Source organism: Pyrgilauda ruficollis, unplaced genomic scaffold, assembly GCF_017590135.1.
Source record: "Pyrgilauda ruficollis isolate IOZ18807 unplaced genomic scaffold, ASM1759013v1 scaffold60, whole genome shotgun sequence".
NCBI lineage: Eukaryota > Metazoa > Chordata > Aves > Passeriformes > Passeridae > Pyrgilauda > Pyrgilauda ruficollis.
The window spans coordinates 1,164,696-1,189,944 of NW_024527711.1; the positions used below are offsets into that span (position 1 = coordinate 1,164,696).

Below are 25,249 nucleotides of genomic sequence, written 5' to 3' on the forward strand. Positions count from 1 at the left end.
TGCTGAGCTGTTCATAACAAAGTGTGATCCAAGTGTCTGGAAAGATAAGAGCTATAGGTTGTCTTAATGGCCAGTCATTAATATCATCTACTGTTCCAGATAAAAATAACTGAAAGATTACATTTCACTTTCCACCTTTTGCTGGAATCTTGGGGTTCCTTTTGATCTTAAATTATCCATGATGGATCATCTTATATGTTCACTATCAATGCATCTCTTAGGATCCTAGAAATTTTGTGACTTTAATACATGCAATCCAAAATAGAAGCTGAAAGCTCCATGGCTCTGTGTGTCCACAGCACTGATTACCACTACTCTGTTCTGGGCTGTTACAGAAACTTTAGGTCTCAAAGCCACATATTAAGCAATGTTAGGACATAGGTGTACTAATTTAGTTTTAAAAACTTCAAATGACTTCCAGTGAGAAGCTAAGAAGTTGATTTTAGACTCTGCACATTAAAATTAAAGCTACAAATGCTTCAGTCCCATGCTTATTTCTAATTCCTATCACAAAAAAAAAAAAGAAAAAAAAAAAGAAAATCCAAATCCTAAAGTACATTCTTATATAGCTTCAATTTAGCAGCAAGCTAGTCTGAGAAAAACGTTTTTATTCTATTTTTCCATAGAGCATATATAGCCTAAACATCTTATTTTTAATCTGCCATGTTAACATGTAAGCAGCAAGGAAATGCAGCTAGAGAGTTCAGGTTCACATAAATCTATAATCACTGACTTATTTAAAATGAACCAGGTCACTTATTCACATGTTTCCATTCACAAGTTTCTAGTAGCTCCAGATTAAAAAAAAAAAACAATAAAAACGTCATGTTTATAACAAGAGTCCTTAGACCTCACTGCCTTTCATGTTCTACTGCATTTAACTCGCTGAAATGAAAAACAGCAACCATGCATAAAGATTTAACACACCTTTCCACTAAGTAAATTCATCTCCGAGGACAAATTGTCACATGCTGCCAAATGGACTACAGGACTTAAATTTTCTGATTTAAAAGTTCTAATCTGGCTATAAAAATTCAGTGCAGCAACAGTCATGATAATCACTTATAATAACCAACAGTAATTACAGTTACCTCCTGCCTACCTGGGCAAAGGCACACATGAAGAATCACAAAAAAAGCTTTAATTATTATTGCTCAGGCTGCAAAACCCAGTGTAGCAAAACATGAAATAAAAGAAAGGAATACATTTAGTTCCATTGTCATCTTAACAGGTCCTGACACGAGTTTTACAGAATGCAAGAAATGCAATTCTAATTTCACAATCTATCTGCCATCACTAATGATTAAAATGTGACAGCTTTCAAAATGGGACATGCTGCAATCTAAAGCTAACAGACAAACGTTTTAAAGGCTTAGTAACTTTATAGGTGAATCTTATAAAAGTATATAAAGTTCTAAGCCAAAGATAAGCAACACAAATAGGGAAACATTTACTGTGATTACAGGGCTTGCTAACAAGGTACCACATGATCACAAGTTTACAGAGCAAACCCTGGCAGCCCTGGCTTCACCAAAGATTTGTGACTAAAATAAGCCATTGTGCTGAAGAGAATATCCGTGCCAAATGGTATCCACAAAATGTAACTGCATAGAGCTTGCCCTTTCCCTTACAGCTCTGCCCAACACCAGGTGACCTGTGTGGCACTGCATCCTTAGAGCCATGAACGCAATGACAGCTTTCTCAGAACCTTGATACTCGGAGGTGCTGCTATTTAAGCACACCTATTGCCCCTTTCTCTTGGAAAGTCTATTCCAAAGGAGCGATAGTATGTTCAACTAAATACCACCGTCCTTATAACCTCTCTTCCCTGAATGAGGAGTTTCTACACAGTGCCCTTCTGAATTCAAGGAAAACTTCCAAGGTTCAGATTTCCTTGCAGGAGTCAAACCTTGTTCCCATGCATTACTGGGACTCTGAACAGCTAGTTAATTGAATTCCAAAAGGAGAACTTGTCAACATTTCAGATTAGGTTAAAAAACTTCATAAAGAAAAGGAATCCTAAAGGACAGAGTATAAGTCATAGAAATCAGGAAGCGATAAAAGTTACAATGGTGTTTCAACAATAATAAAGTGAAGAGCAAAAATTAATTTCTTCTCTTCCGAAGTCTGTAAGTTCCCCTCATGAGTCTGTCTGTAAAGACAGTCTATGAATACAGAACAATCCAAGAAACAATTTCTGCCTAAAAGAAATTGTTAAGCACCAGAGTTTGAGAGAGAACTATATAATGGGTTTGGTAATTGCATAAAGGGACTTTCCAGGATATTTACCTGCTAACACATGTCATGATATCAGCTCCTTCCAAAAGCTCTGCCCCCACAAAATACTCAGAATTACAAGTCATCAACAATGATTGTACAAGACGGAAGAGAACCTATTAATTTTATCACCCTAATCTGTACTATGACACATTGCCTTTGTCTCACCCCTTTTAGTCATTAATCTTATCATCACCATCAGAGTTCGACTCATGCACAGCTCTACTGAGGCCCCAGCAAACTCTCTCAGTAGTCTGAATACAATTCTTGTTTTCTTTTTTTGTAGTTTCTGTGACTATTTATGCAGCTCAAACTGTACAAAAACTTTACATAATTCCTTTGGCAAAGTAAGATCTTTCCTAAAGGAGTATGATCAAGTAACAGAAGCATTTTATATTTGGAAAAAGTTAATGCACAAAGTATCATTTAGATAAATGTTATTTATTTGAAGGAGAGTAAAAGAAATATGACTCAAGATTTAAATTGATACAATTATGTGGTGTAAATGTTTGCATGCACAACTGACACAAGTTGCAAAATTATTAATTTCAAAACTGAAGTATATGGTGTTGGATTTCTCATCTGCAAAATAATGATCATTTAAGTACCAAATGCCATTCTATCATGGAAGAGAAATGCAAAATTACCGTCTTCTTGGGGCTACAATACATAAAACTTTGAGCATAGTACAATGAACTACATTTCAGCCTCTGCTTTACAGCTACTTGTGAAAGATCTCTGATCACAATTTGCTCTTAAGGGAGTTTTAGTTATCTAATTATGCATATTTCTTAAAGAAAAATCCTGCAACAACTTAAAAAATGCAATGAATCTCAACAGCTATCAACTTTAAACAAGACATTTCCCATAGATCTTACAAGTTTTTATTCTTTATTGAAATAAAGGACTACTTACTTGATTAGCCATGTATATTGTGAGAAGACCTCTCCTATAAACAGAAAAGATAAAATAAGAGGATGAAACAAATATTTTTTTCCAACTGAAGAAAAACACTTTAATCATTAAGAATATTTTATTAAAAAAAGGATTTTAAATACACATAATTGATGGAGGATGAACCATTAGCACCTTATAGAAAAATAACTGCAAACATAAAAATAGCATCTTGATAGCACAGTATCCTAAGCAGTTAGGAATTACAGGAACCAAGTTATATATAGCAACTGGCTGCTCCACATGAGTCCTGAAGCTGTCAGAAGGGGCAAGGCACCTTGAATTACACACAGCACTTATCACAACTTAAGCCTACACATGAGCCAGTAACATAAGCATGCAAACAATGACCTAAGCCTAAGTTAAATTGTGAATTTGCAGCAAAATGCTCATGTGTTAACTTCTGTTTTGTAATTGGTGCTATGCAACTCCAGGCACCTTAGTCCTTCTGCCTACAATATCAGGAAATGTTTTCTACTGAGACTGATGCAGAAATCCTGGCTCAAGCCAGTTGAAAGTCACAGTGCCAACAGTCCCCTGGAACAGTGGCCACCATCTTCTCTTCTAACCTTTATCTACTTTTTTTCCACTCCTATTTTTTATCTGTCTGTGCCTCAGCCCACAGCTCACACTGCTCTTTAGGAAAAGTAGTAAACTTGGGCTCAAGCTCCCACATTTTTGTTGATCCATTGCAAGATTAAGATGAAAACTTGAATTTGACTACATAGATGTGAGCTACTCCAGCAACCAACTGCACTGTAGGGTTCAGATGAAATTAAAATTATTTTCTGTACATGCGTCACAAGCCACCATCACCCTTGAGAAAGTGGAAGACATTACCACTGCAGGTTTGCTTTGCCCTCAATTATTCCTCCTCTTCTGCAGAGATTTCATCAGAAACTGCAGCCAAAGGTTGGAACACTCAGTTTCAGTATTTCCTCCTAGACTGGTGTTCTTATCTTCTTGAGTTTACCATCAGCCTTGTAGTGCTTGGGATTTTTCTCACTGACTCCACTGGTCTTACACAAAACACCTGAAATTTTTTGTGAAGGCACTACAAGTTCAACTATTAAAGTTTCTCAATATGGAAGTTAGTTTATAACCTGAATCCATATTTGTCTTCATGCGATTTAGGATTTTTTTTTAATATTGCTACTACAGAAGGTAATACATAACAAAGCTTAACCCAGGCTTGTATGTTCCATTTTGTCATGACATTTTAAATTTCTAAGCATTCATAGAGTGCTTAAGAGAGCCATGTGTTGACAGAACATATCCTGCTATCAATTCAGTTGAAGAAGTGAACAAAGCAAAAGCACAGATTGCAGGAAATAAATCTGTATCACACAGTTCCCAAGCTTGATTCATCCAAAAAGTTTATTCAGTATTTACTAGCCCCCATGTTTACATGTCCATAACCTTGTCAAACTACACCTCCAGATCAAGGTTTTACACAGCAGCCATCTAAACTACAGGGATACATTCCATTCAAAAGTTTTACTGCTTCCACATCACACTGAATTTATGGAAAGCAATAACACAGCATACTAACTTCCACAAGTTGCTCTCTACTCACAGGGAAGATTCAAATTTGGCTTAAGTTCAAAACTTTAACCAGCAAAATCAGTTTGTTTCGTGGTTTTTGGTATTTTTTAAAAAAGCAGAATTACAAATCTGCTCTCTGTATACCTTCTCTACCCAGTACCACCTTGTGCCAGATACTAGAAACAAGGTTCTAGTATGGAAGCCTAAGGGGAAAAAAAGCCTAAATCTAAAGATTTGGTGAGGATGAGGCATACAAGAAAAAAAAGAAGAAAGACAAAAGGTAGGGAATAGGGTCCCTGAGTATTTAAGTAAAATAGCCCCTACAACCTGCAATAAAGGATCAAAATACTGTATGACATTTCTGAACAGGAAGGGGTAAAAATTCACCTGATGCAATAGATAAATTCAACTCTTGGGCTGGTCTGCAAACATTCAGCTAGTCTTTCAGTTCACTAGCTCAAGTGATAAAACAATATCGGTGCCTCAACCCTCCTGAGTAGCAAACTGCCAGATAATACACAGTTCTGTGTACTGTAAATATTATTTGAATTTGTTTTCAAGAAAAAATACTGGATATTTCATGTTTCTTAGCTTTTCTTTTTATCCCTGTAATACCATTAAAAATTTATGATAAACATCTAAACACTCCGCTGTTTGGAAACACAGAGCTAAACCTACCCATATAAGAGCTAACCTGATAACTCAATCCACTTTGAATATTCTGGAAAATGTCAGAACATCAAAAACATCCTGCAGTAACACACCTGTGAGAAGACTCAACCAGCAACTGAGTGACAAATGCAGCTTTCAGAATACACTCTGTGTATTCCCAGCTGTAGATTCTACAATGGGCACGAAGCAGGATGATCATTGTTATGTGCACATAGCTTACTTAGTGGATTCTCCCCTGCAATCTCTCTGTCATGCAGAGTTTTTTAGCCTCCCACTGAAATTTATTTAGTCTTTTTTAAAGCACTAACAAACTAAGAACTAAATTAGTTTTAGTTTCTATTGTAGTCCCTTTGGGGGAAAATACAACTCACCAACCACAAAGACAAAGAAAGGAAAAGGGGCTAGAGAAGAGGAAGGAAAGAACTCCGAAGCTGCAGTGCAGCTGTAACAAGGCCAATGTGAGAAGTAGGTGGCTGGGAGGAGACAAAATGTGCAGACAATAAATTTGTGCAAGGAAATAACTTCCGGAACTGAAAACACAGCAAGTTGTTAGATGATGTCATCTCCAATTGCCTGCAACAAGCCCGGCTGAGAGGCCCAGGATAACTCCAAGCAGAAAGAGTTTTCTTTCTCCAAATTAACTCTGTGACTGTTTTAAAAATAAATAACCCCATGTTTCCATGGAACAGGGAAAAAAATGGGAGGGGGAAAGGGCATTCTTCCTGGCCCTGTACAAATGTGATCCAACAAGCCTAACCCAAACCTGAACTCTGCTGTTAAAAAGCAGTTGGAAGTTCAGAAAATGTTGCACTATTTTGTAGCAATGACAGCTGACAGAAAACAGGACAGAAAGATGGAGGTAGGCCAAGTAAAAGGGTCACTGGTACAACCCAAGGACTGTATTAAAACTGCAGCTGGTAAATAGGGGGAGAATATAATTGGGAAATGGTATTAGGAGAGCAGGAAATTATTAAACAATAAAAATAATTAGTCAGCCATGTCTAACCACATGCTTTGGGGAGGTTTAAAGATGCTAATAAACAGCTTACATTTCACTGCTAAAGTCCATGAACCAGTGCTGAATGCTAGTCTTGGCAACACCAACACTAGCAGGTGGCTACAGCAGTGACAGTCTGGCAAGGTCACTACGGGAAAGCCCAACCCGACACACACAAATCCCTACTGCCTGCTCTTCCTCCATGGTTTCTGTCTTAGGCCATTTTCTCCAAAGCCTGCTTTCATTAATATCTTCATTGTGGTTTCCCACTGACTCCCAGTCATGCCTTCAATTGTCAGACTCTCCCATACCTAGCTCTGTTTCTAATGACATCTGTGATCTTTAACTCAGGAAGGAAAAACATGAACTAGGGGTAACCTTAAATTCATGAGCAGTAGATCAAGGTCCAAGGTCCATCCTACCAGTTTCTTGTATTAAATTAAAGAACAAAAAAAATACTTTGCTGAAAAAATGTTAACAAGACAGGTCTCCTTCACCTGAAAAAGGAGGCTTGCATTAAAGTAATCATGTTTTAACTGCTCTTAAATTCAAGTCTCAAAGAGAAGTAGTGTTTAGTATACTTTTCACTTAATTTCTCCTCCTTTTTCTTCCCAATTCACACTTTTAAATGAATTTTCTAACGTGCTTGATAGAGAATTGAGTAAGCAAGGTCTCAGAGTTTAGTTATCCAACACAGGTCACATTATCTACAGTTGAATAATTCCAGTCATGCAGATTCCACATTTAATGGTTAAATTACAAAAGACCACAGGCTGCTAGAAGATAATTCTTTTGTTCATTTAAACCTTCCTCAAAGAAAAGTTTAACTAGATAAAATTTGCTTTTTGGACAACTTAGGAACATTCAGACGAAATTATAACAGCACTAGCTCTTAAACTATGGCCTATAAACCTCAACAGAGAACCACATATTTTTGTTATTGCACTGCCCAGAGGAAAGAGTCTAAAATAACTGCTAAAAACCCCAGAAAGCTACAGGATAAAAATAACAAGGAAACCTAGCAATGTACTGGGCTGTATTACCAGAAGTTTAGGTAGGAGGTCAAGGGAAATGATTAGTCCCATTTACTTGGCACTCACTACACCACAGAGCCCTGTGCCTGGTTGTGGTCCCCAGTGCAAGCAGGCACTGATCAGCTGGCATGGAGGACCAGCAGTACGGCTGGGCAGACTCCCACCTGACCCAAGGGAACAGCATTTTCTCCAGCAAGACATGAGAGCACAGGGAACAGGGAACAGGGACTGAGAGGTCTGCAAGGCCTACCAGACAAACCCCCAAGCAAGCTGGATTGAATTCAGTGCCAGCTCTGCTCCAAGCAGGAAGCTGCACTAGCTGAATTCCCAAGACTTACCTGAACAATTCTATTACTCTACAGAAAAAGGTGGAAAGCAACTTCAAAATATTGTCAATAATTATTTTCACAGGTTATAAAACCAGAAGAGATTACAGTGATAAACAATCTGTCTTCCTAACGAATACAAAACAGGAACTCTTCTTTAATGAATTAGCCATTCACTTAAAAAGATCAAATTTGTCTTTTAAGTATTTCCAATCACCACAATCACTGATACATTATTTTATGGGTACTTATCTTTACAGTTTGCACCCTAAGAAATTAATTAGTCTGGTCTCTGAAAACATTTACATCTTTACCTCCCCTGTAACACTACCCCCTCCAATCAAGTCCCCCTCAATACCATTTCTTAAACAAGAACTGAACTCCTTCAGTTTTTCCATGATGTTCCCTAAGTTTTTTATCATACTTATAGCTCTTTGCTAAAACTGTCCCAGTTTTTCAAAATTCATCTTCAGGACATCGAATGAAAATACAGGAAATATAAACCAGATTAAAGTTCTCCTATCTTTTGCTTAACCAAAAGTATTTTAAAGTCAAAGAAATCATTGGGTGCTGCTCTCAGATTTTGCATTTGCCTGTGAGCAAGGTATTTATATCTTTTTGTAAGTGCTGTAAACTCTGGAAAACCTATTTGACTGAGGCCAAAGTCTAATTTCCCTTACACGTGAGTAAAAAAATTCTACTTATGCCAACAGAAGCAGCAACTGTCCAAATCTGCATGCCAACATATTGTTTGTGGAACACTTTGCTGAAGAATGTTTTCTTGCTCGGCTTGATGTGCTATAAAATTCAAAAAATAACTCTATTTTCACAAGCAGAATAAGCTTTTACTTCATATAATAGTAAATCATACAAAATACCAATCTTTAAATACAACCAAGATTGTTTTTTCCTACAAAACTCATTGCCAGTTCTCTCTCATTTATGGTTTTCCTTCAATGTATTTATGGTTTCCCTTAAATACAGAGTTGTTGCTAAGCTAAAAAAAAAAACCAAAGCACCATCTGCACACACAAAAAAAACCCCAACCAACCAACCTTGCCTGAAGGTGGGATGAATCCTTAGAAAGTACTTACACTCATGTAAATTTTGCTATAAATTAATAATTGCAACCACAGAAGCCCTCAAAGAAAATTTCCAACAGAAAGCAAACACCTTCTCTTTCTCTAAAAAGCCACAGAAGAGAGGTAGGACCTGTCATTTTTAAACTATATCTTTCTCAATAATTATTCTTCCTTCTGAATATTTCTATCTTTCATACATTTTGCCTTGCCCTGCCTACCTTTTGTGTCTAATAGCAGCACTCCAGTTCCTAGAATTTCCTCATTAAAAACTGGTTTTGGTGATACGAAGTTTAAAGAATTGTTTTCTCTATTGCCTTGTTTCAGTTTAACCACAAACTTTTCTGAGGAGACATCCTGAAACCTAAACATTCACTGCAATTAATTAAACTTATTTGAACTATTATAACTGCTCTTTTTTACCAGTATTGCGGTTCTTACGATCACTTTTTTTTTTTTGTCTTGCTCATAACTAAAGAGGAAATCAGTTAGCAAGTCAGAAATAACAGGAAATAGCTACAGCAAGATGAATACCACTGCGTACAGAATTAACACAAATTGACTGAACAGGCACCTCCTTCAGTGAGAACAGCCCTAGGTGTGAGCTATAAGAGGGAGCCCCTAAATTCATCCCCAGGGCAAGGGACACACCAGGGCAGGTAGACCCAGGCCCCATCCCTGTTCCCATAACCCAACACAGCAGCCAGCAGCACAGGGGGATAGAAGGAGCCTGAAGATGGATATAGCACCTTGTTAGAAATCTTCATGCATGCAATTAAGAGAACAGGTTCTCTGATTAAACATCTAATTGAAAGATTATGTTTCTCCACATATGCAATAAATTTAAACAGCTGGTGGGAAAAACACCAGAAAATAAAAATATCCAACTCACTGCTAAGACAAGAGCAGTTTTAGCTTTGCTATTAAGCTTTCTAATTTCATCCCCAGTCCAAAACTTCAAATTCCTGATATGTGCTTTTCCAAAAGTGCTTCATGTTGACAAACCAAGAAGACTTGACCCAAGAAGAAGCAGGTACTAGAATCAAACTCACCTTTCCTTGTGACCTATACAACAAAATCTCAACTCTACATGACTTCCATAACTATTTTTTCCATAAATTCATTACATTAGTTTCCTACAAAATCAAATCTGAATTTTATATGAATGTCACTGTTCACTGAATCTGCTGCATATTTTGACACTTACCACTGTATTTTAACTATTTTTTCATTATTATTCTTTAAAAGTCTAAGAAATTACAAGTAAAACTACTTTTATACAAATTTCTGAATTCAAAGGCAAATAAAGACAAAAGAATGAAAAAGAAAGATTCAAAAAGAGTTAACTCTGGCTTTAAGTTCTGAACATAAACTAAGAAGCTAACATAATAGTTTGTAATGGCTCCCCAGACAGGACTCATGGTCTGCAAAAACAGGAAGAATTCCTCCCATCAGCTTCAACCCCTCCCCCCACCCCCACCCCCCCGTAAAACACCACTTTATAACCTGCAGAATTAAGTCAAATACACAAATCACATGTTTCCCTGAAATGAAAGAAGTTAAAATGAAGAGTAAGAGGTAGGGTTTTCTCTGGTTTACAGCAGCTTGACACCACAAGCGAACCCAGCATAGATGTGGAGTTGTGATTGCATCCCTGTAGTAACACAAGCACTACAGATTATGTTTAGGGTATCGTTAATCTCTCACACCCACCAATTTCCTACTGACAGCCAGAGGTCAGCAGCAAAGTCCTGGTGCAAAAGTTCACTTAAAATCAGCAGGAACAGACAAGCTTACAAAATAATGCTGAAAATTATGAAAACAGACCTAAGCAGTCAGTTTTCAAAATAGAACATGGTAACTTTTTAGCTTAGGAAAGACCAGTAGGTAAGTCCTTAGCACAAAAATAATGTTTGGAATTTCATCTCAAAAATATACAGTTTAAGGACTCATGACCCACTTTTTTAAATAGTTATTTCCTTCAATATTTTGGGTTGTTTAAAGTAGGAAATAGACACTTTGCAAGCTGAAGAAACTGAAATTGCTCAAAACTGTAAATCAGTAATTCTTGCTTGGAGTACATTACATGTTAAGCAAAATGGTTTTATGCAAATACTCAGAATTTGTTGTTCTTAAAAGGAAACAAAATAAACTCAATATGTTCTCCGATTTGAACACATGCCAAAGAAAGGGTATGAGAAAACTGGAACGGGAGAGAAGCCAAAAATAAAATATATCTACGATTATACATTCCAGTTAAATTAGTACCAATAATTCCTACAGAGTTTCCAGAAAGTGAAACACAAGATAACATCTATAGTTCAATTTTTTTAAACTCCTTTATGCTCTATTTTATACAGATTTTCTTTCACTATTCCCTTCCTCTTCCTTCTCTGAGTTTCTCTATGGAATCTACTGAGCAAAAACAAACGCTGACCTACAGAGGGGAAAAAACCTCTTAATTAAAGTGTCATTTAACCTCACAAGATTCCATGAAGAGATAAAAAGATTCCAAATAGCTTATTAGTATTAGAGAATGACTGACTGGGAGGTAACAGAAGAAAAACAAATTAATCAAACCTCAAGAAAAGAAATGAAGGATTTCGGGATTTTTTAAATTATTCACATTCTTGGTACAGAAGGTCTATCTAGTGTTAAGTAAGGCCCCAAATAACAATTTCTTTGGACTGTTGATAGTAACACTGAACTGTTTTTAATCAGCTCAGTCAATCACAAAGAAAACACTCAGTTCTTTCTGGGCATGGGCTGTTTGGCCACTCTGCCTGGAAGGTATGAGCATGGGGCACAAAAGCAAATACTTTTGAACAAAACTGCTTTGGACACTCTCAACAGCAGCAGGTCATTGTTTAATGTAGTCTGTTGGCAATCACTACCACTCCAAAGTAAAATAGGACACTACGGACAGAATAGTTAATAAAAATTAGGAAGAGCAGGACAGGGCATGGAAAAAATTCAGAGTTGAAAATATGTCCAGTATTCGCTGGCCTTGGACATATACTCAGTGTATTTTAAGAGTGAGAAGGAAGGAGAAAAAATTTGTCATATAAGGTCACTCCTTCGGTTGACAGCTTAGGGCTGTCCCAATACCAGCTGAAATTTATGCAGTATTCTTCTCAACCTCTACCCTCTAGCCCTTCCCAAGTTAAGAGCCCTTCAACCACACCCTACCTGCATATCTCAAAAACCAGCACACAGCAGCTCAGCAAGAAGCAGCTCCAGAGGCTTCCCAAGAAGCCCCTTGGAATGCTTGGCCTTCCCTTTTCGATTTATATTCTGCGCCGAGTTTGAGACAGTCCAGTCCACAAGTTTTTTGACAAGCTACTCAAATCATCAGTTATTTCATCTGTTTCAAAAGACTTAAGCAGCCTGATACTGTTTTTCAAGTCTGTTACACTAACAGCTATTGTAGAGTTTGCATGTTTAGAACTCATTTTCTCTTTAGAGTCATAATGTTATAATGTTACATTTGTGATAGGATAATACTGTTTACAAAGCACCTGAAACAATCTGTAAAAATAAGAAAGCTATTTGATTTGACAAATCAATCTAACTGCAACAAGTAACTATTGAAGCTTTTCACATGGTGTGACTAACTTCTAAATGCCCTTGCGTTCAGCAACAGCAGACTAGCACTTCCAAGGGAAGTAGTGCATGGAGTTAGACTTGTCAACATACAGTGACATTTGCTTTTTTCCCCCCCTTTAGACCCTCTAATGACAGCCTATTAAGTAATTCTAAAAACAGGCTTTAAATCCAGTTAGGAACTATTAATTTAATCACTCAAAATACAGATGAAGAACATGTCTATCAGGAATGTGCCTACATCCGTAATGGGGGTCCCACAAGGGGTCCCAAGGAACAGCAACATCGGAAACGAATGTGAACCTTCTATAGAAAGGCAAGAAAACCACACTAAAAGTTTGACTGTCATTTCAACACATCCCTATAGACTGAGAAGCCAGTTTCTGGCAGGACATCAGTCCTGGATGATGAACTGTGCCAGATACTACAGAGGGACGTTAATGAGACATTTCACCTACCAAAGACAGAAATAAACTATTGCCAAGTCCAGTCTGAACCTACTATTTTCTGGCATTAAGCTCAAGCATTCAAATTGCCAACAGTTGATACTGGATCATTTTTGCTAGTTCCTCAGTCCGTTGCTCAGAAGGAATGAATAACAGACACTGAAGAGCTTAAAAGGAAAAACATATCACTGAAGCAGAAAGATGGAGCCCATATAAATTCCTTCACATAGACCAAATTATGCTGCACTACCAGACAGTCCATATTGTTCCAGTCTTTCACCAAAGCTGGAGCAGTCTGGATTGCGATAACAGGTACTGGCCCAAATTCATGAGACCTGTTTAATACCAGGCTTGCCTTTTAATACCATGGACACTGTTCCTGCTTCTTAGACAGACTGTCTTTAGGAGAAGGTTTTAATGGTATACACTCACTTTACCAAAAAAGATTCAATCTGGAACAGATGCCATTAGATTACAAGAAACACTACAACACACAGTGTTTATTTCCTTATTGAAGGAAATAAAAACATGTCATTTTCTGTCCCAGGATGTGGAGGGGAGAGGGCAGGAAGGGGAAGCAAGATGTTTGACCTAAGAATAGTGCTGTAATCTTTGCCACAGAAAAGCTTTGCATGATTAAATATAGCAAATCACTACCATTCTAAGTCTTTACCTTCATGCTTTTCCTGCTGCAGGAGCTAACAGCGACGTTAGTTCCTTAGGAACAATGAGGCTCCAGAAAATCAGTTCTTTTATAGAGGGTTTATAGGTGTGGCTTGCATGGAAACAAATACTTAAGCTGCTCTCATCTATAGTATCTAAAAACAATATCCTACAAGCAGACCTGAGGAATACAGCACCACAAAGTTCCCTCCAAGACTTCCAGCCGTTGCACTAGGGGCATGCTAGGCATCGATATTATCTTGCCAGAGTATTTATTATTCCCCCTCTGGGAGCAACATGTTACACACAAGCATTCAGACACAGCGCCAGGTAAATGTCAGCACTCAAGCCAGCTCACCTAAGCAGCATCTGAAGTTTATTCTATACTAGCAGAGTATTTATTATTCCCCCTCTGGGAGCAACATGTTACACACAAGCATTCAGACACAGAAGATGTATTAAGTGTTTGCTTAAGTCAAGGAAGTCCAAATGAGTGTGTCCTCGATGCTAGTGCTGAGCCGGCAGGACAGAGTAATTAATCCACTGTTTGTGCCATTTGAATTAAAGTCAGACTCACAGAATAGTCCAATGTTCAGCAGCAGCCTGAATTTTAACATTTTTTCTGTCAGCATTTCAACACGACTGTAAGTTTTACAAATTTTGTTGGGTTTTTTATGGTTAATGATGAAAAACAAAGAATACAAAAATATACTACTATGCAGATGACTAAATCGTTTTTACCTAAGTTTTCAGCCTACAAAATGAACATATCAGAAACAGATTTGCCAAAAGTAGTTCTTGAAATAATTTTTAAAAAATCAAACTATAATCAAGTCTCAGTTACTCATGGAGCCATGCAGAAAGAGAGGAAGGCATCTGCAAAGTCACCTGGGATCTATCAGAGCTTGCTGCTTGACCTTAGCACTGCCCTTTGCTCACCCAGGCTGGCCCCACGTGCACTGACAGAATAGGCCAGAGTTTAATGGGTGCTGCCCAAGATGTCTTTACTTTCATGAAGCAGCCACATGGCTGGTGCTGAGCCTATGCTGGTAAATCCTTCCGAAACTCAAGAGATCTGGAGGCCACTGAGCAATTGCAACCAAATAGTCCTGCATGATCCATCTCAGCCCTAACTCTAATAACACAGAGAGAAAATAAACCCAGTCTCCACAGACTCATCCCGATGCTGCAATGCATTCTGCAGTGTCTCCAGAATCGGATATATATTTCACATGGGATCTTCCAGTATTCTTCCCTCTCTGCCTGTGTTATCCTTGAAAATGAATTGTCAGCTATAAAGCTGTAGCTGCTCTGCTGCTCTTCATCTTGTGCAAGACTTCAGTTGACACACAAAAAAGCTGAACCAAATTTTTACAGCATTCAAATGCTGCAGCCCGAATGTTAAACTTGGTTGCTGAATACTTAAGCAGAAACAGTACAGTTTTTCGGAATCCTGGATCGTTTATAACCTGGACTGACTACACATGTATGGAACTGTAGTTACTGATTCTCAATAAACCTTCTTGCTCTGTTCACAAATAAAGAATTTGCCTTGCCAAACTTTTGCTATCTCAAGTGGATGAAATCCAGTCTAAGACAGTTATCTAGACAGTAATGAGACATAATGGTGAATCAGGCAACTGGTGGGAAAGAAAGGACTGGTATGAAACAGAAACACACATTTCAGATAGTTAGAAACGTCCAAGTGATGAGTGCAACCACTTATTTTATCCAGAAGTATAAGGATTATACCTGTATCTTATGTGCATACACAGAATCACAAGGAGTAAAGGGCAGGAATGAAGGACAGACTTGCTGCAGGAACAATTAAGAACACCATACAGGAGAGAAGATCTTTCTCACACAGTAAACCAAGTGGTTTCCATAGTTCATATAGAGAAAGCAAATTTTACTCCGCAGCTACTTTTACAAATGGAGCAGACAGTTTATATCATGCCAGTAACACAGCATCTTTCTATGACCTACAGAAGACATCCTTCTCCTTCACACAGGACAGGCTCACAATATGGCTACAATTTAAATGACAGCCTTTCCCTCATCCACTAGATGGGTCACAGAAGGACATCAAATAAGAAAACAGGACAAGTCTTGTTCACTTTGTGAACTCACATTAACTGTGCCTGGTGATCAAGATGTTCCATTAAATGCCTTTCAATATCACCCAGAATAATTTTCAGAATGTTTCCAGAAACTGAGGTTAGACCAACAGGTCTATAGCTTATTGGCTCTTCCCTCAGACCCTTCCTGTACACAGAGTAACAGAGGGGTCCTGTTGCAACACCCAATAGCTCCTTCAGAACTCTGGCATGAATCCCATCAGGCCCCATGGACTTGTGAACACCCAGCTGACACAACTGGTTCCTTTCAATTTCAGTGTCTGCAAATGGATTGTACTGACATACATGGTCCTCCAAATCAAAGAACTGAGCAGCCAAGATCTACCATTGTTATCAAAGATGGCAGCAAAAAACAGTCTCTGCTCTTCCTACATCTGTATTAGTCAGGCGACCACCTTCAACAAGTATCAATGTGTTTTCTTTAGACTTTTCCTTGCTATTAATGTACTTTAAAAAGCCCTTCCCTGTTGTCAGACACAGCACTGACCAGTTTCAACTCTGATTGATTTTTTGGCCTTTCAAATCTTCTCCCTGCATATGCAAACCACTACTCTGTACTCTTTCTATGCCTGACCTCACTTCCAGAGATCACACAGCTTCCTTTTCCTCTGGAGCTCCACGAGGAGCTGTTCACTGTTCAGCCAAACTGATTTTCTGGTTCACTTGCTGGACTCGCAACACATTGGAAGTGCCTGCTCCTGCACTTAGAAAAGACAGTTCTTAAAAATTTACTTTATTAATATTGAATTAATAGAACAGTTCAAAAAAACTCCAGAAACTGCTTCTAGGATTAAGGCATGATGCAATAATAGTAAGACAAACAGAAAACTCTCTGAATATATCAACAAAGTTATGACTGCCAGGGATATACGTCAGAGAGAGCATCAATTCTTCTAGTTTAAAATACTAGCCTATCACAGATTTTTCCATTAAAAATATCCCAAGAGCTGCCTATCCTGAGCTACCTGCCATTCACAGTCGCCACCATCACAGCATCTTTCAGACTGACTTCTGCACTCCCAGCCTAGAATGATCAGTTTTCCCTTCTTCTGATAACTGTTAAAGCTATGTTTTTGTGGAAAAATTTGTCTCTGTCCATGGCAGGGGTGTTGGAACTAGGGGAGCTTTTAGGTCCCTTCCAATCCAAAACATTTTATGAGATGGTTCTATAACTACAGCACAGTAGCAGCCCTCCAAGCGTGCAGCAAAATATGCTCAAATGCTTATGCATGGTTACTATACTCAAACACTGACTCTCACCAAGGCAGTTGCTGAAGTACAATGAAATTTAACATATTTTAGTTTAGAAACAGAAAGCTTTCCCAGTAACTTCTACAGCCTGGCTCCACATTCCACAGCAATAATCACTCCAGAGGAGTACAATTCCAAAAAATTTGTTTCCCTGCTAGCTCTCCTTACCAGATTACACCACAAAACACTCATGTCAGTGATCCAAACTCCAGAGTTTTTTCACTACAATGCAAAGAATATATAAAGAACTACCCCTCAACATAGCTTGCTTTCTCAATTTCTTACCTGTAGCAAGTATGACTAAAGCTTGCAAAAACACTTGCTGTGTTAAAAGAGTTTTTTCACTTGTTTTGATTACTCACCCCATCAAAATGGTGATTTATCTGTTTCCCTAAAACACGTCAAATTGAATAACCACAAAACATTTCTGAGAAAGGAGATTGTCACCTCAAGTCTAAATATACTACACTTCTATAAAGAAATATATATCAACAAATTTGTATTTGAATGTTACAAGTTACAAAATTCATGTATTTCTTTACAGTGTATATTTTTAATGATTACTGCCATATGCCTCCTTTATACTGTGTTAGACTAATGGCAGTTATGGCAAGCAAATAATCCTAACAGCACTGAAAGTTTCATCAGAACAAACATACACTGTAAAAATTCCACACTGTTCTCACACAAATGTTTCTGTCACTTTTCCAAGCAATGCATAGGAATACTTTTGTTTCCAAAAACACTACATGTATGTGTGTGCAACTATAGATCTCCTCTATAACACACACTGTTGCAGTGCTTTACTTTTTAAATGCATATGCTTTAAATATTTTTTTAAGAGTCCAGCATACTGATTTTTTTTTGTTATGAAAAACACCCAAAGTTTTCAACTAAAAGCATATTACAAATACTTGCCCAGAGCAAGATTTTACAACCAAATTATAAAAGTCCTAAATCTCAAGTTTTATAATACCACCAGTGACAGAGTCGTAACTGCAGCGACGAGACAGGCGCCGCTATAACGTTAACAGCCAGTATGTAAACATTAATGCAGCCTAAGGGGGGAGCAGGGGCAGCCCCAGAAGTGTCCCTTCACAAATGCCACAGAAATTTTAGGTGGCTGTAGTTAAACTTTCTCCAGCATTAGTTACAAAAGGCAGGGGGGAAAAAATCCAAAACAGCCAGGCAACAAGACAATTAATTTAGTTAAAATTGGAATTGCGTCCCTCTTAAAGCTTTATAGTTCTTGAAATTCCTTAATACATGATTTCTTGAGCAAGAATATACTTCCAATAAAATGAAGTTTGCCATTTAGCTACTAGCAAAACACAATTTAAAATGGTTTTGAAATATCAGCACATTTACAAAGCAGTTAAAGAGAACACAATTTTTTCCTATAAAGTAATCACAGAGGACTTAAATACAGGTTCTCCACCAAGCTATGGTACTTTTTTGTCTTAGAAGTCAGCAAGGTACAACTGCTCTAATCAGATTTCCAGTAACAGGCTGGCTTCAGCCAAGTCTCAAATCACATTTCAACAGCTTGATTCACAACAATTTTAACAAGTATATTCAGTTACTTCCCTGCTTTCTAACAGTTTCAGTACTTCTAGAATGAGTCAGTGCCATGTCTTTCACTCCAAGCTGCATATCTCCTCCTTACTGTATGTTCAATTCTTGGTGATATCATTTAATAGATGCTGAAAGAAATTACAGGAGACTGTAACTTGGAATTACAAACAGAAGCCAAAATATGCTTTTTTAAAAATTATAAATAAAATTGCTTCTTATCACCAGTTGGCAATAACACCTGTAGGAACTAACATGAATTGTATGGTTAACTCCATTCAAAGGTTAATAAAATGAATGCAATGATTTCCTAAGGAAGCTCAATGAAATTAAAGGATCTGAATAATCTCTATTTTTGAGGAGACATTAAGACAGCCTTTAATGTCTAATACTACAAAACTGTGATGAAACAATTGCACACATTTCTTTAATAGAAGATATAAAACAGGTGAAACTGCAAAGAACATTATATTCTTTGAAGCATAATGATGCAACTGCACCTATTAGAAGCTTGCTTGCTTATTATTATATCATCATAGCTATTATGACAATATAAACATAAAGAATGCCTAAAATATTGACAATTAAAACAAATTAGAGCCAGTAAAAATGCTTCCTCCTAACCCTAAAAGGCAATCCACAAAGCTTGAGAGCTCTAGAAAAAGGGAGAAATTCTGAGTTCCTCCTACTGGGGTAAGGGACAAAAGGCATAGAATATGTGTTTGCAATGTGCAGATTCATAATCTCCATGTTTATGTATCCAAATCCAACTCTTATCTAAGAAACAATTTTTATCAAAACATTACTTAATTATAATAATGTGACCAGTTCTCTTTCAATAATCTGACAGAACATTTATGGATACATATAAAAGAAAAGTTAAGAAGTGTTTTTATTCCTTGGCCTTTCCACAGATCCTGATAAACTAGTTTTCATAGACAGGAAAACTTATTTTATGGTCACCACATAGAACACACATGGACATATTAATGTGCCATTTATATCTTTATAGACCTGTAGGAGCATAATACAGTGCAGAGCATTTCCTGAGTCTGTTTGAAGATTCTATGCAATGTCACCTCCCCTCCACATCACCAGTGTCCTGCAAATCTGTAATTACATATAACACAGACAAAATCTACAATCAAACTAATTCTGTAACACATTGGAAAACATGTTCCTCCTCAGGATTATAATGCACCTAACCAATCTATCAATCTCTTTTTCCCATTCTTCCATATGAATTACATACTACAAGGCTGGCACACATGAACAGCAACACTTGGAAGAAAATCTGATTTATAAGCCTGCAGTTCCCAAGTTCAGGACTGACAAGGACACTGCACAAGAAAATGCCAGTGAGGTACTTAAAATAGGGTATCCACTTGGGAACAGATTAAGTGATTAAGTTCAATGTTGCTGCCAGCTGCTAGTAGCAATTTGAAGGGCGACAGATAGGTTTATGAACTCAAATCAGGACTTTTTCCCACTTCCCTGATTTTTCACTACAATTTGTTCTAAGCTGCTCAGCAGATAACTGAAAATGCCCCTGTGTCTCCATGTGAAACATCAGTTTCCTAAGGGACTGTGAGTCTATTAAAATTTGATTTTGCCTGTAACAGAAGCTAACAGGCAAACAGATGTGAAATCAGAAAGTCATATTTCACTGTCAGCAGCAGCATTTTGCACATTATACATAACTTTGGTATGAGAACATACCAAACAACTTTGTATTTAAAAAAACCCTTAACTTTCAGATACCTCTTGACATCTTTTAGCAATTTCTTTCATTAAGAACAATGACCCCACATTTTCACTAATAATGTGAATTTTTAGGCAAAATATCTCTAGGTCACACATCATGGATTCTGACAGAAAGGGGAATAACCCTACAGAAATTAAGTATTCTAGCATCATTCACTGCATACGTGTTGTACCAATATACTTGTGTCATTTCCACATACTATTTCTAGTATGTGGAAATGACAGTCTATTTCAACTTTCATTTCCTTGAAGTTTCAGATCCTAAATAAAATCCTGTTAACATGTCAGAGCTTCCATACATTGCCACAAACAAGTCTAGAAAAGCCCATTTAACATAAAATTTGTTTGCCTACTTTTTTTGTTACTCTTAAAAAGTGTAGCTTTGCAACTTTCTCATAGTTGCTTTGCTGTAATACGACAACCTTGTACAGGTTTGGTCTCATAAGCAGTTTCAACTCTCCACTCACAAATATTCTGAAAGGTACAAGAAGGTCACAGACTGACAACCAGCTTGATTTCTTCCTGTTTAATGTTACCTAGAAATATCAGAAGTCTGGCACAGAAAAGCTTCACATTGTAACAAGTTTGTAGGAAAAGTTTAGAGTTCAAACAAACTGATAAAAGGCAGAAAATACATTTGCTCTCACCCCAAAATGATACTCTGATACCAACAGCAGGGCTGGAGTTTAAGTATCTAGATAAAGTTCTACTAAAATGTATCCAATCTCTAAAAAGTAATTACTTCAAGATGAAAATCAGTCAGCTAGAGAGAAAAAAAAAGATATTATGAAAAAGATAATTAACTTATTTGGTAACTTGATTATGATTATTTGGTAACTTGATTGTGATTATTTTCTCTATAATTACACTAAAGAAAGTGATTTAGAAGTGCTCCCATACTTCCAGAAACTCTTACACGTCCTAAATCTTCAAAAACAATGGCTCTCTTTTAAAAGGATAGAACTTTGACATACATAGAACTTCGCATGAGATTTGCTTACTCCACAGCTGAATTTCAGGAATGGGGCCTGACAGTGAGTCAACAACACAATGATACACATTTGCCATTAGTTTTACATGACTGCTTAAGGAAGTTTCAGACATCCACAGTAATCAAAAGTGCATTCACACCACCTCTAGTACCTCCTTCACTATCTTTTTAAAAAGAGTAATCCTTTACTTTACCCTTCTTTTACCTTCTCTTCTTTAAATTAAACTTACTAACTAGATGTCTAAAGCATCTCACTCCACAGAAAATTAAGAAAGTATTGTAACTGACACTATTTATACAAGCTACCGACATAAGTTGAGTTGGATTTCCAACAATAAAACCTGCCAAGCCGGGATTTCATCTGCCATCTTCCTGGGCACATAACAAATGGCAGCTTTGGGCTATCCTTGGATTACTTAGAGTTTTCTTCCCCCTCTTAATACTTTCATAATGAACTTACCTCTGACAGATGAACTTCAGCACCTCTCCTTAAGTGAAAGGCTTTGCTTTCTGAACCACTACATTTAATCCAATCTGAATTATTTCAACCCATGGTTTTCCCCACAACATCCTGTCATTCCTCCATCTTAACTAATGTCCCATTCTTAATTCAAATCATCAGCATTCTCTTCTCTGTGACTAATTACAAACATTGCTCAAATTATATTTTAAAAAACAAACAAGAACAAAACCATAGTTTCATTAGGAAGCCCTGATAAACCAAGCTTTATCAGGAAATACTGAGCAATGCAACTGCTCATTAAACAAAACAAACCACAAACTTGAAACTGAATGTTTGTAAAGCGTTTTTTCACCATAGCTTTCTAGATTTAAATTTAAAGTTGCAAAACAACATTATTTCAGATGAACTGTATTTCCAGCACTCTGAAATAAGGCCACTGAACTGTCAAATGTCAATCATCAAACAACCAAAACAAGAAACATTATTATATTAAGCTGAAAATCCATAAACACAAACCCTACCTGCTTTTCCTTTCAATGAGAATAGCCATGTAAGAAGCAGGTAAAGCTGCACCAAAGCCAGGAGACCAAAAGTAGAATTTTCCAAGTATCTTCCTGAAAAAGTAATTTAGACACATATTACATGCAAATGGAACATTCATGCACCACACTGTATTTTATCTGTGTTATAAAATTACAAATGATGTATTAATTTTGTCTTCTTACATTAATCTATACTTACTAATAAACACTAATTGTTGTATTTTTACAGTTGGATAATTCTCAGAGGAATTCCCAAAGTGATTCATAAATAAATTCCTGAAAGATTTCATCAATGTATTAATTTCATTTAAGTGGCTACTTTTCTTCCAGGAAATTGGTGTCTTCCAATACACATTTTTGAAAAGTTGCAGACACTAATTACAAAAAAATCTCCTAAAAGACCTTATAGCCACTGATCTCTTTGCTACTTGTCCAAATACAAGTAGGATGTTCAGGAAGATCTGCCTTGTGGAACACAGCAATGCACTCAGGTGAGACAGAAATCAAATCAAATAATTATAATACATGCCACACTCCACACAGACAATCCACTGATGCTAAAAACAGGAAAGTACATTTACAGTAAGCCAAGGAGTCAGTCTCTACATTACAAGTGGAAGCAACAGTGAATTTCCAGTACTACTAAGCTGGAAAGGCTCTCATTTTTGGCTGCTGGATCTGGACTTCTTTTAGAGTTCAAACAATTTCAACTACTAAAATTCCTTCAACAATAAGAATTTTTTAAAAAGTTACACAAATGGCAATATCTAAGAAAATCTTTCTATAAATTGGTCATTATTAAAGGAAGAAAGCCAAACTGCATGCCAGACACAATGTCACCCACCATGTTTGGTCTGCACCGTCAAACTTATTCAGACCAATCATAGGCAAACAAGAGTCAGAGTTGTGACATTTGGTAGCATGATAATAAACATACTTCAATTATACCAATGCTGCTCAGATGACAAGCATTATCAGTGAGAAAACAAAGGATTACAATGGAGTCTACCCTTCTAAAAACACAGCAAACAAAATAAACCAACAAAATGGCAAACACATACATGGTAGAAGAGGACACTTTCTTAGACAAAATTTCATGTTGACACAGAAGACAGAACAAAGATAATTAATCAACACCACCTGATTAGCTCACTCTCATTCTTGCTGTCAAAGGCATGAGCAGCCTCATCTCATACTTCTGCAAAAATAACATTACAGCGAGCAATGCCAGCTTATGTTCGTAAGTGAAAAGAGAGCCAGTGTATCAGCAGCAAGTGATGTAATGGCAATTACACACACTGCTCATTCCCACGGCTGCAAAAGGATAATTTCTCAGGATGACAATGCCAAATGCTGCAGGAGCTAAAGTTCATTATTAGGACTCTCTCAGAAAGTAATTACTGTATGAAGTTTCAGGGAAGTCATTTTAAGCATCTTAATAAGTATGAACACATCTTACCAGACACACCTGCTAAGTAACAGAACAAATGCCTTTTCTGTGGGAAAGAAACAGTAATTTGTTCTTTTGGCATGGTTTAGAATCCTTTTACAAATGCTTGGATGTTTGGTTTGACAAGATTTCGGAAACAACAGTAACACATTTTACATAATAAAGTTCAGTGGAAATAAAAATGTACAGTCACTAACTGAAACATTTAAACTTCTACTAAAGTAAATGAAAATTAGATTTTGTTATTACTTGCATGGTTATTTTCACATGTTCTATGGATAGAAACTGGAGTAAGAACGAGGAGCTCTTTCAGGTCAAGCACCTAATTCCTTAATCTACAAGCTGTACATGGACAAACTTAATTACTCTAGTTGATAGACTAATGCAACCATGTTTTTGTGAGGTTTTACATGTAATTGAACCACAACCCTAAAAATCACACCTTTCATTTAACAGATGCAATGCCTGTCAACACAGGAACCCAGCACTTCCATCTGCAGCCCAGACAGATGTAGTCTGCTGGATCTCACCAGTGGAAGAGATTACAATTCCCAGCTGGACTGTCACACATCCTTAACAGAGATCATCACTCTCACTGCTCTGCCAACAGAGCAGCCTGTACATAGACCCTAATTCACCACACAAAAAAAATAGGAGCTAAAAGAAAGCCAGTCAAGTTACCTTGGCAATCTTTTCTAAAACAAGAACATCTACCCACTGCCTAAGTCATTGCTGACATTGGACTTAGATATTTTTGGAATTTTACCCACCTGTGAAATGATAAGAGTATTAAACAGACTGCAATTATTTTATATTCCCCATTCTTGCCTAAAGTTTTACATCCTTAAGAGTATTTTCATCAGTTTCAATTTTGGTAGTTTTTCCTAGCTGAAATGAAGAAACTACCGTAAATATGAGTTAACATGTCCAGCTATAAACCCTTACTCCATTGCTTTGGTCTAGAACTGCAGGATGTCAAGAACAATCAACTGCACAGGGCTTGCTGGACAATTCTGAGTTACTGCTGCTGCTATAATACACCTCTGAAGCAAAAACAGATACAAAAACTGTAGCATATATCCTATACTACAAATCTATCACATCCAATCTCTCATCACTATCTAGAACCAGGTGGAGAGCATCTAGATCTTCACAGCCTCAAACTGTGAAAAATCTCTTTTCATGGTTGCATATCAACTCCAGAAATACACAGGCTAATTATGCAGAAACAGAGGTACTGGTATTTCTTTGATGGTTTAAAATGCTTCTGGCCTAGATAATCACATACCCTTACTCTTGCTCTCAGGGGCCACTGAAGGAAGTACACTGTATCACACAGCAGTAAGTTCAAAGAAGAATACAACTTCAATCAAAACATTAAGAAAACATAAACATTAAAAAAGACACAAACTGGTTAAAAATAAAGGACTGAAGGCTGACATTTCCATCCTCCATCAACCACCCAAGAGCAGGTGAGAGAAG

At 37.1% G+C, this 25,249-nt stretch overlaps 1 protein-coding gene across 1 annotated transcript in view; it reads right to left on the reverse strand.

Moving 5' to 3' along the window:
- TMEM135 (transmembrane protein 135) overlaps positions 1-25,249 on the reverse strand; it is a 159,484-nt gene that overhangs the window by 121,223 nt on the left and 13,012 nt on the right. The window contains exons 3-4 of the mRNA XM_041483686.1: positions 22,297-22,389; positions 3,193-3,226 (exon numbers count right to left, since the gene is read on the reverse strand). Coding sequence (XP_041339620.1) covers positions 3,193-3,226; positions 22,297-22,389 — 127 coding nt within the window. The remainder of the gene's footprint in view (positions 1-3,192; positions 3,227-22,296; positions 22,390-25,249) is intronic.